This window comes from Pipra filicauda, unplaced genomic scaffold (genome assembly GCF_003945595.2).
Source record: "Pipra filicauda isolate LSUMZ 115617 unplaced genomic scaffold, ASM394559v2 scaffold12_size5214236_pilon, whole genome shotgun sequence".
NCBI classification, from domain to species: domain Eukaryota; kingdom Metazoa; phylum Chordata; class Aves; order Passeriformes; family Pipridae; genus Pipra; species Pipra filicauda.
In genome coordinates this window covers 791,730-807,839 of record NW_024103763.1, presented here as the reverse complement: position 1 = coordinate 807,839, position 16,110 = coordinate 791,730, and the positions used below count along the sequence as shown (strand labels likewise).

Genomic DNA, 16,110 nt, shown 5'->3' with positions numbered 1-16,110 from the left:
CAAATTATTTTAAACTTTAAATTAATTTCAGAGCTTTACATGGCTGAAATCCATTAATATTGTATGGTGTATTTCCAGAAAGAGACCAAAATTTAAGTATTTAACTGGTAGAACTGAAATCTGGCAGTGTAACATTGCTGCTGTCTAATTGTGATGCTGACAGGAAACGTGACTTCCGCATTGAGGTGGATACATGTAAAGAAACCTGAAGTCCGTGGCTCATTAACATGCAAATTTTCTCTGAGGCACAGAAAAGCATCTTCAGTATCATGCTTGGGTACATCAAATAACCTTCCTTTTCACTGAGCTCAGCTTGGTGTTTAAGAGTAGAGCCGAGGTCCTTGCTTGGATTTTTATTATTTTTAAGTTTTGTTTTGAAAATATGAAATGAGCAATAAAGGAAGTCAGTTTCAAATGAAATCTCTGCCAGTGTTTCAGTAGATTTTGAGTTTCAGTATGGTGTGATAATTTTAAAAATTGATAATTTGTCTTTTATCACTGCCAAAAAAGAAACTTAATAACTGTGCTTACTAGTTGTGAACAGTGTAGCACTGTAGGAAACGGTGCATTTCTTGGGAACCTTTGTGTTCTGATGATCTGTGTTAATAATTAATGGTATGAAAACTGTTAATCCTCAGTATACCTTAACTGTAGGTTGAGGAGTTCACAGGTGTTTATGATGAAATAGATGAGGATGAATACTCCAAGATGGTCAGAGACCGTCAGGATGATGACTGGATTGTTGATGATGGTAAGTTAAGATTCATTTAGGGAGTTATTTTGGTTATGGTGTTATAACTCAATGTACATGATTTGAAGTAAGTTATAGTTAGTACATTCTTAAAAATTTTTTTAGGGGACAAGAAAAAAGAAGTCTTATTGGAATTAATCTTTGCATTGTTCTCATTGTAGTGTATTAGGATGGTAATGAAAATATTTTTCAACAAAGACCTGTTCTTGAAATTTTATTTTCAGTTATCAGTATTATAATTTTACCAAAAAAATACTGTAATTGATAATTTCTAATTAAACACATAACAGTATATTTAGTCTAGTAGAAGATACTGCTGGGAGTGCTGTGGTTTTTAACACTTTAGCATTTGTAACTTTTGCTCTATATTAGAGGGGCAAAAGTGTTTAAGTATGTGAAAAATTATTTAGGAGTATCAGAAGACAGAATTTAAACTGTAAGTTTTCATCTCTTTGTTTTTCTGTAGATGGGATAGGTTACGTAGAAGATGGAAGGGAAATCTTTGATGAAGATCTGGATGATGATGCTCTCAGTTCCAATAAGAAAGGTAAGTTGAACGTGAACTGTGGAATGTCTTCCAGGGACTTTTAAGCAATACCTAAAATGGGCAACTTCTTGGCATCAGCATGTGGTGAATGTGGCCAAATGACATGTTACTTGAAGCTCTGTCATTGTCTGGCTGTGGATTTTGTTCAGACCCCGTGATGCAGAAGATGAAGGTTCACAAATTGAGGTCAAATCATTGTTAACTACTTCAGCACTACTGGGGCAATTCTGCTTACAGTCTTCTATGGAATATCTATTCACTTCTAGAACAAATGCATCTAGGAGTGGGCTTGGTTTTCGAAGCCAATGCCTAAGAGATGTGTGGTCTCTCTTGGCCACTAAACACCTGCATGCTTTAAAGAATCTGGGATCACACGATTTTCCCAAGTTTTACGAGGCTGGTGGAAAACTGAGAAACTGAGTCTGATGTTGAGAATCCAAGCCTAGTGCCAAACACATGGACATTCTTATTTTTTCCTGGAGATGCTTTCATGTAAAGTATCTTGGTCCTTTTCCTGGAGTATGCACTTGAGTATGCAAAGAGTATCTCTGATGTGACTAGGAAGATAGGGTGCTGATAGGGTTTTGTGATTTTTTTTGTGTGTGCATGACAGCTCTTAAAAAGCTGAAGATGATCAGGCTTCATTTCAGCCAGCAGTGTAAAGGTGGAAGAAGTGGACTACTTTGGCTATCTATTCCTGCTAATAACTGGACCCTTAAACATTAGCTTTTCTGATGTAAAATTCACAATTTATTTTTTTTTTCTGTAGGTAAAGGTGGCAGAACATCTTCGGTTGATAAAAAGAACATGAAAAAATCTGTGGTGTCAAAGCCAAACACAATCAAGTCTATGTTTATAGCCAGTGCCGGGAAGAAAAACACAGATGTAAGTTTTTACGTTTTTGAATTTAAATGTTTCTGACTTGTTTAAAGTGTTTTAGTGGGAGTGGATTAAGCCAAGGGCTCATTTCAGTTTCTTGTGTCTAGTAAGACATAAGCGTCTATTACGATCTCCTGTGTATGCAGCATTTCTGAAAAAGTTGTGTGAAAACTGTTTAGTCATTTGCTGCTGGTCTCCTGATTAGGTTTGCACATATAACTGAGAACTGTTTGACCAATCTTACCTTACAGAAAACTGTGGACCTGTCGAAGGATGATTTACTAGGGGATATTCTTCAAGATCTTAATGCCGAAGTAAGTATAGTAATGAAATCTGCTGGAAACACCTTAATTGGTTCATTTTTTTTTTTGCCATGGAACTTATCAGGAAAATACAGTTCTTTGTAAAACCAGAAGATCTAAGACTGGTTTTGTCCATAGCACATCTGCTTGGTATATTCCACATATGCAGAAGTTGCATGACTGTATTGGCTTCATAAGGCAAAACCACTATGACCTGATTAGAGATGGTTTATATTAAGGTGATGTAGAGCCTGTGCTAATGCAGCCTTCTAGGTTTTAGTCAGCTTGGAGTGAAACAAAACTCAGCTTTATCTGAATCACGTGCACCGTACATCTGTGTCACCAGGCTTCAGCCAGTGCACTGTAGGATATTTCCATCTGTTGTGTTTGGGTTCATGAGAGGAGCTGAGGGAGGACTGTTTCAGCAGATGATGTAGCCTGAACGTCTGTCTGCCTCCTGCCTCCCACGATTTGCTGCAGAGAACCAGATTAACACTTCCTTTGAGTCAGGATTTTGAGTCAGGAGTGCAGAATGGCTGCTATGACACGGTTTGGACTGTCTCAAATGAGGCTGTTCCTCATCGTTAATGATCTTTCAGTGCCTTAATGCCCCTTCAGCAGGATCTCTTAAAACCAAAAGGATTGCTCACATGTAAACCACAAAACTGCTGTAGTGGTGAGATACTGAGGTGAAATATGTTGTATCATAATAAGGTTAATCAGAGCAATAAAGGGTATAGGATGTCCCAATGTAAAGTTCTCTTGGTTTTATGCTCTTGTTATTTTAACCCTCCTTATGACATCTGACTGTGAGTTTTATCAGGCTATCAAACCCTCAGAACATTAGGCAAATGCTTTTTAATGCTGTCAAATTTGTGGAATATTGAATAAGGAAAGTAATGCTCATAATTATACTATGGCTTCTATTTACTTAAATAGTAGTTATGTATTGATTTTTTGTGTTTTGATTGTTTTCTAAAAATTCTTTTGTTGTTAGCTCTTGATAGATATCTGTATATGTAAATAGGTTAAAATGTGTTTTCCTTTAGTGTAACAGTGCTGAAAGAGTACTTCTACCTTTCTTTAGGAGTGTATACTCATTGGTACTGCTTCAGCAGACATAAAAAACATACCACAAGTTATTCTGATACTTGTGTGTTAAAGGCACAATTAGCTGTTGAAACTGCCACTGTTTGAAAACTGTTTCACTTGTTGATGGCAGTTTTTTTCAGGCTGTTTACCAAAAAAATCTAGTACCTGTCTTAATGGGTTGATTGCTCAGATAACTTACTCTTTTTACATGACTTAAGTTTTATATCAAGAAGCGTGTTTTCTTGGTTAATGAGACATTCCAGTGTCCCTCTTTAATAGAAAGTTGTTACTAACCAAGGCAAAAGAAAGTGCTGAAAAACCACTTCTTCATTTTGTCACTTTGTCTTTTCTTTCAATATTCAGACAGTTCAACTAAGTCCACCACCAATTATAATGCTGAAGAGGAAAAGATCTGCTGGAGTACCACTGAATCCTTTCTCTGTGCAGTCCCAAACTTCCAAGGTAAAGAGGAAAAAAAAATCTCATTAATAAGTATCTGGATTTGAATACTGTTGACTTTTGTTTCTGCTTCTAGAAATTAACTTTCCCATTAGCTTCCTTAGCAATGTTACAGTGTAGCTTCATGCATTTTTCAACATCCCCTTTCATGTTAATACATAGACAGAATACAATTAGTTTTGTGTCTTTAGTGTAGTAATAATACATATATCATGTTAGATCCATCACATGAAGGTGAGCTTCTGCTTTGTCTCTTTTCCAGAGTAGAAAACACCCTTGTGGCACAGAGAGGAGTATGTGAGGTGAAATAAGCAGGAGTATTTGTGTGTGTGGGAAAGGATAAGAAACTAATCTTCTGCAGAAATGTAAAACAAACATAAAATTGAAGCTGTAGATAGAAGTTTGCCCTAGTGGAAAATTTTGGAGTGAAAGGAGGGATGAGCTGTTAAGGGTGGAAGGCTGGCATTTTGTTAGGAGTTCAGGTAAATGAGAAGGACTTTATAACTGGAAATCCAATGAGATACTTGGTAACAGTCTGTAGATGGAAAATGCAGTCGTGTAGATATATCTGATTTGTGAAACCTTGTGTAATGGTAATATCAACTCTTATGTTGAAAATAATCAGCAGTGCTTCTCATCTTAGCAGTTGTGTTTGAACCTAGAAGCAACTGGAAAAAAACAAAAGGGGACATCTAGTGAGAGAGGATCTTTGTCTTCATGGTGCAAAACAGTGGTCACTTTTGTAGGAAACATTGAGAAGGAAATTAATTCTCAGACTGGCCATTCAAGTGATGACTTCTGTGGCCCTAGGAGGAGCAATTGGAGATGTTAGAGAATTAAACGGATGCAGAGACCTGTTGTTGGTCATAGTGAAGGCCACTCGATACCACATCTTTCTTAAAAAGAGGTTCTGTAGTTGCTGCCATAGTGGTATCCTGTCTGAAAAACAAACTTTGTGCTTATTGTCTCAGAATTTAATTGAATGCCAGCCATGGCATGTAGTAAACTGGTTTTAAAAATTCTAGTAGACACACATCACAGCAGAAATGATTTTGTAGAGTTTAAAGTTTACTCTTGAGGAGTTTTAGTTATCGTGCTAAAAAATATGTGGAACTTTTTCATCTAGCCCTGGTTAGTAGTTCTGCAAATAGGAAATGCAAAGGTTTTTTTATTCTTTTTTTTGCTCTTATAAGTTGGGTGTTTTTTTTTTTTAATTTGATGGCTGAAATGTTTTTCAGGTAATCACCCCTATATCAAAGAAAGCTCCTGCTCATCTCAGAAAGGAAACCCTTCCTCCAGCTTCATGTCATCCTAAACATCCCAATTGCACAGCAAAATCTGTCAGAGTCTCTGAAAATGAGGATACCAAGTATGTGCAAAAACCTACAGAAAATGAGAGAATAGTGAAGACAGTAGGAGAGAAAGCTACTGAAGGTATCAAAAAGAAATCAAAACCCAGTTCTGGAAACTCTTTACATACAGCATATTAGTGTTAAAAACCTTCTTAATTTATAGTACCTAGATGCTTAGATAGCTTAAATGGGATATTTTGTTTGTGTGTTAATACTGTACATTATGTTCATGTTTATAGTATGTTATCTATGCATCCTGCTGTAGTATACAGTGTGTCATTTTAACGATTCAAGCTTTTAGTTCTGTCTGCAGGACTTGCAGATGATGATCAGGGGATGATGGATTTTGATGAGGAGGACTTTGATGAACCTATGGAAGCAGAGCATGTGGAAGCTATACCTGAGACAGCTGAACACTTGAAAAGAGACAACAGAATTGAAAAGAAAGAGACAGAGCAGCTGGAATCAGAGAAAAAAGAGACATCTGCCTTGTAAGAATCTCTTTTTCTTCTTTTTTTTTTCTCCCACCAAGAAGGCTTTCAGTATCCATAAACCTTAGATTTATTTTCATATTTGTCTTTGCCAAAGGGATAATTGTGATGCAGACAGAATGATGATAATGCTGTGCAATGTTTTTTTTTTGTAGTGACATGCAGAATGATAACATGGTGATAGTTACTTAATTGGGAAATATTTGATGTTTTTGGGATTTAGCTAGTGACAATATGTATTTCAGTACATTGAGGTGACTCAATGTGGGTGTTGAACAGTGAACTTCGATGCCACTAAGCAAAAATGAGGAATTGCTAACGATGCTTATTCTAAGCAAATCATAATATCATAGTATCATATTATTAGTTGTAGGTAAGAGTATTGTTGCTAAAAGTAATGGTGAACAGCCACATCTTTGGAAATAGGAAAAGAGGTGGTTTTTTTCCTGTTTGTTTGTTTTTTTTAAATTGTTTGGAAAATCTTGAGTCATATGTTTCCATAACAAATTATTTCAAACTCTAAAATATTTGAATTATGAGAAAGACCTAAACATTTAATGGCTTTTCAACAAAAAAGTTTTGTTGAAATAATCTGTTGTTCCCACTGAGCAACTTGTACAGATGGATGGATGTATTCCTTATGTAAGGACTTGAATGACGAAGGCTGAAATACCAGGTGACTGATTTTTAAAGCCTGTGTGTGGTGTACAGAGAACCATACTTGTTTGTGGGTTTCTGCCTTTGCCACTCCCTTCCGCTTTTCAGAAGAAACCTGAGGAAACCCAACTGTTGGGAATGTTGCTTGGTAGTGGAAAGTGCAACAAATGGTGTGAGAATATAAGACTGAAAAAAAAGCAAAATGGTGGTTATGGCAAAGGCACAGTTTTACTTATTTCTTTCTTCTTCTGCAAAACCTGCAGAAGTTGTTCTCTCCCAGGTATCTCATGTTGGGACAGAATTGATGAGGATGAAGCTGATCTAGTAGCAGTAGAAGTTCAGCTAGACCCCAATCTCCTTCCACTTGTGAATGGGGAAAATGATGAACAAGTCTTAAGATTTTATTGGCTGGATGCTTATGAAGATCAGTACAGTCAGCCAGGTAACTGTTCAGTTAAAGGCAGAAAATGCCATTCTGATTCTTTTTATTTAACTGGGATTTTCAGACTTGCCTAGATTCCATCTAGATACCCTGTGTCTCTGTGCTCTCTAACTTGTACCTTCATCTCTTGTTTTTCTGCACCTCTGTCCTCAGAGCAGGACACTATGACTGGGAAAAGTAAGAATGTAATTTCTTGGCCTAATATGGTAGCAAGGAGGTAAAAGCAAGCTACCAGCTCTCCTGTATTGGCCTTCTTAAAAATGTATACACTGCAGGAGCAAGCTGAATGTGTTAATTCCTTGCTCAGTGGTGCAACAATGGAATGTTTCTGGAAATGTAACTTAAAATTCAGGTGGATTAATAGGAAACCTGTACAATAGCAGTTGCATGATTTTATACAGAGGAAAGGTATGTCTGTCAAGGGAGTACGGTGGCCTGAAAAGTACAAGCTCTATATCCCCTGATTCAAACTACCTAAGTCTTGAAGGTTGTCTTTGGATTAACGTTGCTGAGATACTTTGTGCAGTTGACCTGTGAATCCTAGCTCTCATAGTCTTCAAAACTGCATCATTCTGATCTGAGCTCTGACAAAAGAATCTGTATTCACATCTGTTCTAAGCGCTTCCCATCTATCCCCTCATTTCATCAGCAGCTTCAGGATCTTAGGTTTCTAATTTGCACCTCATGTGGATTTACCAGAAGGTTCTTCCATATGTTGTTGAAGGTTTTTTTGGGTTGATGTTGCAAGCATTGAGTCAGATACTTTTCTTTGTTAACACCTTTTGTTGTGAGTTGGGATGCCAAACTTAAATATAAGACTGTGCTGGGCTGAAGAGCTTGGTGATGGGAGTGGTAATAATCATAGATATCTTGATGAAATCAATGGCTCTAATATAAAATTGCTACTTTTAAAGATCCCACTATTGTTATTTTTCCCTTTTTTTTTGTCTTGTAAGTCAGTGGTTGCTGAATGGAACATAATTATGAAAGGATTTCTGTTCCTCGCATGCAAGGAGTGTTCTTTTCTCATTATGACTTTTTCAGGATTGAATAATAAAGACTGCACCTGTTTTCAATTAGTAATGTAGAAGGGAAAATTTTGATACTGCTTTTTGTTTAACATGTTCATGATCTTTGTTTATGCCTCATTTGCTGTGATGTCAAATGCATTGCCTGAAGAGTAAATACTATACCATAATCATAAGACTCTTTCAAACTTAATGATTTTTGGAGGCTTACTTTTCATAACTCCCTTTATGGTCTTAGGCAGAGAACTTGAGAATTGTAATCCTATTAACATTTTAAAGAAATAACGAATAAAACCTGCCCATTTTTTCCCCTCTGCAAGACATTTTCTGTGTGTCTTGACTTTGCCTACCTTTTGGTTCATTGGTAGCATGATCTTTCTTCTCACAGAATTTGATTTATAAGCTTTACTCCTATTTTTTCTTTCCATAGTCAGGCTTGCAGAGCATAGGGCCCGACATTTCTTCTGTTTTTTTGGTTTTACATGAAATGTCTCTGAATCAAACTCTTTGACATTAGCACTGCTTTTACTGTGTGTGTGGGTGGTAATGCGCGTGTCAGTGTTCAACTGGGTGATCTCAGAAGGTTCCTTCCATTCTAAATTACTTTGATTCTGTGAAATCTGGATATTAAGACCACTTATTTGTCCATGCTAGAGTTGATTGAAGTTTGTCTTTGCAATCCAGGCAGCATTTTATCCTGGATCATGTATCCTTCTTTGTACCTCACCTGCTCATATGCACCTCTCTGACAAGTTAACTACTCCATGCTCTTGATATTGCCAGCCTTCAAGCAACCAATTACTATTTTGTGGTCTCTCTCATAGTTTTATCTTTCTGTATGATACAAACCTGTCTGAGCTTTTTTTTTTATCCCTTACCAAAAAGAAAAGATTGCTGGGAACAAGAACTTCGTCTTCCCTGTCACTTAAATCTGCAATTTTAGCTCTTTCTAGATACTTCTATTCAAACTATCTAAATCTTCAAGATTGCCTCTGAATTAAAATTTCTTAAGATACTTTGTTCAGCTGAATCTTGTATCCTTGGTCTCATCATCTTCAAAACCTCAGCATTCTCTATCCTTGACAAAAGTAGTCTTGTTCACATCTATTCCAAGCACTCAGAAAATGACTTTTCATAGCCTGTCACTTTAACTTTGTCATCCATCTTAGTGCATCTTCACTGATTTATCTTTGATCTAATGGAGTGGAAAAGGTGCCTTTATGTCTGATAGATCTCATGGCAAAGATAAATTATGACTCTTAACCAAGGACTTGTTTGTGCATTGTCAGGCCAGGGAGAAATGCAGGTTCCAAAATTTTCTATGCATGAAACACTGTTTCTGAGACAGTCTCACTGCTGATATTTCTGATTTCATCAGTAGTAGTGTACTGTAGGAAGAGTGTCTCCTATGTAAATAAATTCTAAATTATTTGGAGTTTGAATGGAATTTGGTGAAGCCAGATTTCTGAGTTGTACTTGAACGTTTTTTGTACTTGTAATTCACAAACTGTATGTGAAAGGCAGGTGGCTCGATACTATGTTATTTTAAAGTTTGACATCATTTGGTTTGCAGTTTGCAGCATTTTGTGCTAATGCCAAGTTCTCTGGGCTCAAAGACGTGCATGTACAATAATGACATGGTCCACAATGAAGTTAATTGCCACTAGTCTTGCTCTGTATAAGGTTTCTCAGTGTCTCCCTTGGTTACAACTGCTGTCTTGGCATCCAGGATTTCTTGCGATGTCATACATCTTTTGATGTCCTCATTTGTTAAAAATAGTCACTTGAAAACTTTTTACAGCTGATCAGCTTCTAGTTGTTGTCTTCAGAATGTATTTCTATAGGTTTTATTGGTAGTGCAGTCTTGGTCCATTGTACTGAAGTGCAGGGAAGAGGAGTTAATGTGCTGGTCTGGCTGAAGAATGAGAAATTGTAGATAACATGTTACAGGATTGACTGACAGCACAGGCATTCTGATAATTTTCAGCTTTCACTGACATCTCTCTCCTTCCTCCCTCTCCCCAGGGATTATCAAACTACTGTAGGTAGAAAGGAAATCAGAACAGAATTTTGAGACTGGCTGTGTGATGCCATTTTGAATTTTACAGATCAGGTGTTACTATAGCAATGGAGGTAGAGACATGAAAAGTGATACAGGTGTCTCTTTGTAAAGCTGGTGTTTAAAACAATTCAGAATGTGCTGATGCATCAGAAAGATTTGTTGTTCAAGGACCTAAACCAGAAATGGTTGTGTTTCTCTTCAAGAATGCATTATAAGCTGCTTTAAGCAACAATAAGAATGATTAAGAATCACATACTGAATTCTTTACCCTTTTTCCTTAGGTGTGGTATTTTTGTTTGGCAAAGTTTGGATTGAATCTGCAAACACCTATGTCAGCTGTTGTGTGACAGTGAAAAATATTGAGAGAACTGTTTATCTACTGCCACGTGAAACAGTAAGTATGACTTTTAAGCAAGTCAAACATAAGTACCTTTCATTCTGCTTATGGCAGGTTATGAGTTCTAGCAGTGTGTTTATGGGAGCTGTTGAAGCCAGTGTTGTCTGATGGAGGTGGTAAAGTTAAAAACAATGTGTACGCAATATATCACTCGTGAGTAGAGCGTTGTGGCTTCCCCTGGCCACAGCCAGCAACTGCAGGCAAATTGTTACCTTTAGACTTGCTGTTTAGCAAATAAAGTAATCTTGAAGCATTATTAGAAAACTTAGTGCTTTTTAAACATTCTGTTTCAAATACCGTTTTCTAAATTTGGGGGGGGGGGGGTTGGCTGATTGTGTTGTAGTTTTTCATTAACAAAGAGATACATGGTTCATAATAGCAAAGCAAAATTCAACTTGCTGGTAATGTCTGCTGGCATTTTTTGTTAATTTGTAAAACTTGACTTCTGTTTTTGAGGAAATTGACCTATCTACTGGTAAAGAGATGGAGACTCCGGTGACTATAATGAGTGTTTTCAAGGAATTTAATGACAGCATTTCACCAAAGTATAAGATCATGAAGTTCAAATCCAAGGTTTGTTTACAAGCATCCCATTTGGTCATTTTCTGTGGTTGTGGTTGGTAAGGTGGGAAGGATGTTGAAACACCGTCCAGTGAGGGAGGTTATGCTGAAATGCAAATATATAACACCTGACACGTGTAAGTGTACCTGCTTGTAAAAGCCATCCCAGTGTCTTCCCAGATATCTGTACTCCTTTAAGAGCAGTAAATCTGCAACATGGATGTTCCATAATGCTTTTGAAAATACTTATTTATTACCTTCTTTAAAACTGGGTTGAATGTCAGACTCTCTTGCTGAGCTGTTTTTGAGAACAGATAAAAGTGTTGATACCTAAAGCCTGGGTATTGGCTCATACTGTCAGAGTTTAAAATGAATGATTGGGTTGTCCAGCAGATAACTCACTACACTGGAATTAGACTGTCTTTGCATTTGGCCAGATATTTTATTGAAGTTTATCTCTTGGCATGTCTCATCCTTCCTCTCACCCTTGCTGATTTATCTTTTTAGAGTGCATGCTGTTCAAAGCATGGATTGTCGTAGTGTGGCTGTGCAAGAGGGAGCAAGTTGTGAAGGTTGTCATTCAGTCTTGAAAGTTAAGCTGTTCTGGTCTTAGAGTTATGTACAATAGTTTTAACAGTGTTATTTTACTGCGCTCTTTTACTGTGCTCTCTTTGCTCAGAAGATCCTTAAAATAACATTGGAAAAAGAAAATATTGCTATAATGGAAACTTTGCACATACATTAATGTAATAGTTGTCATAAGTCTGCAGGAAAAGAGCTGATACTGCTAATTGTGTTACAGATTTGGACTGAATTAGTTTGCTAGTGGGAGAAAGCTTTATTGTCCATTTGCATAGAGCATTTGTCTTTTGGGGTGAAGGGCAGAGGTGGGAAGCTTGAGTGGGGAAAGCTTGCAAACATGCAAGTTAGGGGAAAAGATTGGTTCTGAGTGTGCTCAGAAACTTTTCTATTTGTTGAAGTAATTAGTCTGGCAAAGCTGATTTTCATTAGTTGTAACTTTTCATTAGTTGTAACTTTTCCCAACCTGGCAATGTTGTGACTTCACAGAATTCATTGCTAAATAGTTGATTAGGAAGTTAGATGGCAAGTGAAAATGCAGAAAGAATGGCATTTAACAATATGTAAATAAAAGGGAGGAAATAAGGCAAATTTGTGTGGTAATTCAGGTTGGAAAGACCCTCAGGAGGTCATCTAAACCAAAGCTAGAGTAATTCTGAAAGTTTAAGGTGTTAAAGTGAAAATGTGAGCAGTATTTCTCAAACAGAAGAGTCATGCAAGACATGACATATTTTTGGCAACTTGTAGCTTAGTGTGTAATGTACAGAATTCAGGGAAAATGTGACATCAGTACTTTGTAAAACTTTTTCTTTGTTCTAGCTTATTTTCTCTCTCAAAACTGTGATGTAGCTTTAGCTTTTTCAGTTTTTGCTGTTATTTCTCTTGTATAGGTGATTATAACTGAATTACATGTTGGATTGGAAAAGAATGAATTTAGCAATAGATAAAACACAAGTTTCTGATAGCTTATTGTTCAAAGATCCTTTCAGGAATGAGGGAGAAAACTCATAGAAAAGCAGTTGTTCATTAAAAGAGAGGATGCAAACACTTGTACTCTAGAAATGGAAGGAGGGAGAAAGGTCTCCAAAAAAGATGTGCATCTGCTGACAGTGTCTTCCATCTGTTCCCTGGTGTGCTAAGGAAGAATAATGTGAATGAGGTAATGAGAGTAATATAGTTTAACCTTCAAAGATGGCTTTTAAAAATCAAGGTAAACCTGTCAAATTCTTACTGAGCTTACACAGAGCTCAGGGTGAAAGACCCAACAGTCTTGTTGGGATACATGACTACAGAGCTTCTGGGGTCCTTGGGTGTAACACAGGAGTGATCCCTGGCAGGAATAGGGAAGTAGGAGCACTAAGACACTGTTCAGATTTTCCCTTGAGTATTATAATATTTGGTCACCCTCATGGGGAAAGATAAACTCAAGCGACTGCAGGTACAGAAGACGGTAATAGAAGGATGAGACAAAAGGAGAATCTGTTCCACCAGAGAGAACTATGAAAGGTTTAATTTTTTTAGCTAGTAAAGTGAAGAATAATGATCAGACCTGTTTGCTCTTTAAAAACATTAAAATGGGATGAGCAGCAAGAAAGCTATTTAAAGGACAGTTTTAGCAAAAGAGCAAATTTGCAATTTTTACTTCATGAATAAATTAGGCAGGATAGTTGGGGGTGCAGAGAAGCTCTGAAATAATCTGCCAGAATTGTTTCTGAATTGTAAGAATTCAAATTATGTTTGAATTCTTCAGACTCTTCAGTAAACTGAATTTTACTAAGAGGATAAAAGCTATCTTGCTTTATTTTGCTTGTGTAATTTTCTGCTAATTTTAGTCCTTACTGCCTTCTGGAATGCTTTAATGAGAACTGGAGCTAGTGGGAGAGTATGGCACTAGTAATACAAGGGATAAGAAAAAAGACAGGATAGTAGAACAGGGCTGTTCGTGGGGTTTTTGGAGGATTATTCAAGCAAGTATTACAGTAACTCAGATATTTCAGATTACACAAAATTGATATGAACAATTGGCACCAAATTTGGCCAGGCTTACATCTCTGCAGCAAGGGAGGCTTTGTGCTCTCTGCAAGATAATTGTGGAAGTAGTGGGGTTGTCCCATTACCGTGTCCTCCTTTTCTTCTGTTTGTCTCTGAGATACCTGAATTTCCCTGGTTATCAACCTTATTAATCTGTTTTCCATAAGGAGTCATCATCTTCCTTTTCATTCCAGTCATACCACCGGAGATGTGTTGTTACACAACCCTTGCATATGTGTTTTCACAGGGGTGTGCAGGGCTCTCAAATTGAAACTATTTGTGCCACTGACCTAAGTGAATGCTGCAAAATGTGATCTCTACACAGTTGTACCTGTGTTGTTAAGAGCTTAATGTGCTTTAGAAGAACTCCCCTGCTCTGTGATGTGCAGCCAGTGGTTCACTACTGTGTTGTTAAAGGTTGGTGTTTTGAAAGATTTTAAAAAAGCCAATGGCCATGTTGCTCAGGTGATGAGAGTGCTCATGAGTAATTCAGAGTAACATGAAGTCTCACTTTTTGTACAGTACTGTGAAACTGAGAAACTACTCTTCTTGATCATTAGCTAGAAATCGGGAAGGTTACTAACATACCTGTCATGCACCCAGCGTTCAGAATACAGCTTTTTGTGATGATGCAGAGAGAGCCAATATTTGTACACTGAGACAAGTTGTTCCCTGTGCATCTTGGCCTTGCCAGCACCCAACTTTGTCCCTGTGAACAGATACACTTGAGCCATATCATTTCCTCCTGCACCTGCTGCTAATTGTAGCTTCAATGGGTTGCACTGCTGCCAAGTTAGCAAGTCTTCACAAATCAATTTGAAAGCAGCCTTACTCCACTTAGGAACTTAGCAGCTAATCACTGCTGCTCATTTCTGCTCTCTGAAGGGCCACTTGAAGGGCAGATTACTCTGCAGCAAAGCATTCATTCACTGCAGTTGTGACCAGACGCTGGTGTAATTGAGCTGAGCTCTGTGGAATAACGCAGATGAATCACTGCAGCAGACTATTTTTATACTGTGTTCAGCTTGCGTTTGCAACAAGAACTTGTTTGAAGCCTGAGAGGTTGTTGGTTTTTTTTTTAATTAGAAAAAAAGGAGGGGGGCACCAGTGATATGTGCTAAAAGCAGGGCATTGCCATCTATTAATGTTACAGCTCTGATTTGCTCTTTGTGTTAGGTGCTGCTTTGGCTCAACAGTTCAGATCTAGGTTTCCATGCTAATCTGCCGTGCTGATCTGGCTTCACAGTGGTGCTCTCGTACCAAGTTATGTTACACTTCTGCTTCCGTGTAACTGTTGATGCCATAGTAGTTTCTGGATTTGCCTGCTTCCTATTTATAGCTCCCCTACCCAGGCTTTGCAGCCTTACAGCTAAAATATTATTTGAGGCAACAAGCTTAGCTGCTGATTGTAGTGCCCTGAGGGAGCTGGTGCTGATGCAATTAATTTAAGGAAAAAAAATCCAACCGTCCAACTCCAATCCCAAATAACTTCAAGTTTACCTAACTCTGCATGTGTTTTTTAATTTGTAAATTTTATTCCCATTTGTAGTGATCTTGGTTTTTCTCATTAAAGTTTCCCTAGTGGTGTATTATGCTGAGTCTTGTGTATAAAGTGCTGAACGTGGTACATTTTCCAGTGAAAAATGTGATTTTTAATTTAAGGTGCCTCTAGAAATTCTTTTAGTGAAGTAATGTGCTAGCATAGTTATGGGATAACATAATAACAATAATACGTAACAGCAGTGCAGATGGTTTGTACCTGTTACAGGGCACGGCATTTCAGCAGGTGCTACACATTGTTGCACAGGGTACTATAATTGTTTGAAAAATTAAGGTAGTTATTCTTAGAAACAGACAAGCTGTGCGTGTTGTGGAAAATCATTATTATTCTTGAAGAAAGCGGAAGTGATACTTCCAGTAAAGTTGTACTGAACTGCTTTAATGGTCTTTGTTAGAGATGTGTAAACAAACTTGACTACTTTCTAGTAAAACTCAAGTCACTGAAAATGAAAAATACAATAGTGTTATAGAAATTATTCTGTTCAAAGCATATAATAAATTAAACAGCTGGCAGATAGTTGGGAAATCGTCTCCTCTCTGAAGTGCTGGCACATTAAAAAATGCAGTGTAAAAGGAGGAGCTGTGTTCAGTTACAGGGTTACAATCTGATTTGGGATCACAGACATGTGGTGGGATAGGATGTGGTTAGGACAGGCTGGGATGGCAAGGAGGGAGGAGTCCCTTTTGTATGTTAGAGCAATGGGAATGCATGGAGCCCTGCCTGAAGGGGAGCAAAGAGCTGGTCAGGATTAGAGGATGGATTGATGGAGGTGACATCATGGCGAAGAAAGGAAAGCCAAAGCCCCTGTGGAGTTGAATCTTGTGAGGGTGACAAAGAGCAGCAGGAAAGGCTTCTGTAGGTACAGGCAGACTAGGAAAGAGGTGCTGCTGAAAGGGATGGGAGATGTGGTAACACAGGT

The 16,110-nt window shown here is 37.7% G+C and overlaps 1 protein-coding gene across 3 annotated transcripts in view; it reads left to right on the top strand.

The window, feature by feature from the left end:
• The window catches only part of POLA1 (DNA polymerase alpha 1, catalytic subunit), a 196,416-nt gene that overhangs the window by 2,036 nt on the left and 178,270 nt on the right, over positions 1-16,110 (top strand). For 2 of the 3 annotated variants that reach the window (XM_027727895.2, XM_039391330.1), the window contains exons 3-12: positions 655-751; positions 1,218-1,298; positions 2,068-2,183; positions 2,429-2,491; positions 3,935-4,033; positions 5,269-5,464; positions 5,684-5,873; positions 6,794-6,972; positions 10,344-10,456; positions 10,916-11,032. In XM_027727895.2, coding sequence (XP_027583696.2) covers positions 655-751; positions 1,218-1,298; positions 2,068-2,183; positions 2,429-2,491; positions 3,935-4,033; positions 5,269-5,464; positions 5,684-5,873; positions 6,794-6,972; positions 10,344-10,456; positions 10,916-11,032 — 1,251 coding nt within the window. The remainder of the gene's footprint in view (positions 1-654; positions 752-1,217; positions 1,299-2,067; positions 2,184-2,428; positions 2,492-3,934; positions 4,034-5,268; positions 5,465-5,683; positions 5,874-6,793; positions 6,973-10,343; positions 10,457-10,915; positions 11,033-16,110) is intronic. The other variant, XM_027727896.2, reaches the window with a different exon arrangement.